At 44.8% G+C, this 1,427-nt stretch overlaps 1 protein-coding gene across 1 annotated transcript in view; it reads right to left on the bottom strand.

Moving 5' to 3' along the window:
• Positions 1–1,427, bottom strand: part of LOC106882527 (uncharacterized) — a 100,415-nt gene that overhangs the window by 37,236 nt on the left and 61,752 nt on the right. The window contains exon 30 of the mRNA XM_052965891.1: positions 1,162–1,305. Coding sequence (XP_052821851.1) covers positions 1,162–1,305 — 144 coding nt within the window. The remainder of the gene's footprint in view (positions 1–1,161; positions 1,306–1,427) is intronic.

The raw sequence follows: 1,427 nt of genomic DNA, 5'->3' as shown, positions 1-1,427 counted from the left end.
GCAAAGTGGCTGAGTTCCTTTTGAGTGTTGGGCCTCATAGAGACAAAGTGGCCGAGTTCCTTTTGAGTGTTGGGCCTCATAGAGACAAAGTGGCTGAGTTCCTTTTGAGTGTTGGGCCTCATAGAGACAAAGTGGCTGAGTTCCTTTTGAGTGTTGGGCTTCACGGAGACAAAATGGCTGAGTTCCTTTCAAGCATTGAGCCTCACGAAGGTGAGGTGGCTGAGCTTTTGAGTGTTGGGCCTCACAGAAGCAATGGCCAAGACCTTTGGCATTATGTTATGCTTGAGAAGAAGACCCATCAAGCCAAGCAAAATCACAGTTGTGGCTGATATTGGTGTCACGTAAATGACACCTGTACTGGTGGCATGTAAAAGCATGCATTGAGAGTGGTTGGCATTAGGAAGGGCATCCAGCTGTAGAAAACCATGCCAAATCAGACTGGAGTCTGGTGTAGCCTTCTAGCTTACCAGCCCTGGTCAAACCATGCAATCCATACCAGTATGGACAATGGACGTTAAATGATGATGATGGTATCAATCCCAGGGCTTCCTGATATTTATTCTGTTTTTTGCCAAACCACTAAGTTATGGGGGCGTAGATGCTTCAATGCCACTTGTCAAGAAGTGGCAGGGGACAAAGACTGACACAAAGACACACACAAACAAAACACATACAGCACACATATAACACATGTGCACACTCACACATGCACACACATACACATACACATGCATGCCCATACACACATACACACATACAACCTGTGCACACATAACACACACATGTGCATGCACACATACACAACCTGCGCACACACAACACACACACATGCACACACATACACACACACACACACACATACAACACACACACAAGACACACACGTGCATGCGCGCACACACACAAGACACACGCGTGCACACACACACACATACATGATGGCCTTTGTTTTTTTCAGTTTCCGTCCACCAAATCCACTCACAAGGCTTTGGTTGGCCTGAGTCTATAGGTGAAGACACTTGCCCAAGGTAGCACACAGTGGAACTGAACCCAGAACCATGCAGTCGCGTTATATTAGCATTGTTTTCTCAATTATCAAAAAGTATGAATTCAAGCATTCTTTAATCAGTTTGAAGAAGAATTTCCATGTTTGTTCCATACCCTGTATAGTTTATCATCCTCAATGAAGAAAAAGGAAATCCTGGAAACGGACGACTGTTCTTCGTTTTTCAGATGTTTAAATAAACTCCTTGGCAATGAAATGGAGATCTTCATTGTATCTTCTGGCTGTGAGGAGCTGTATATCTGACGAAGGAAAATGAAAGGAAAATCGAAATTAATAAACTACTACTACTACTACGACTACCACCACCACCACCACCACTACCACCACCACCACCAAAACCACCACCACCACCACCACCACC

Source organism: Octopus bimaculoides, chromosome 2, assembly GCF_001194135.2.
Source record: "Octopus bimaculoides isolate UCB-OBI-ISO-001 chromosome 2, ASM119413v2, whole genome shotgun sequence".
Classification (NCBI taxonomy): Eukaryota; Metazoa; Mollusca; class Cephalopoda; order Octopoda; family Octopodidae; genus Octopus; species Octopus bimaculoides.
The sequence above is the reverse complement of the archived record's forward strand: the minus strand, read 5'-3'. Positions and strand labels throughout refer to the sequence as shown.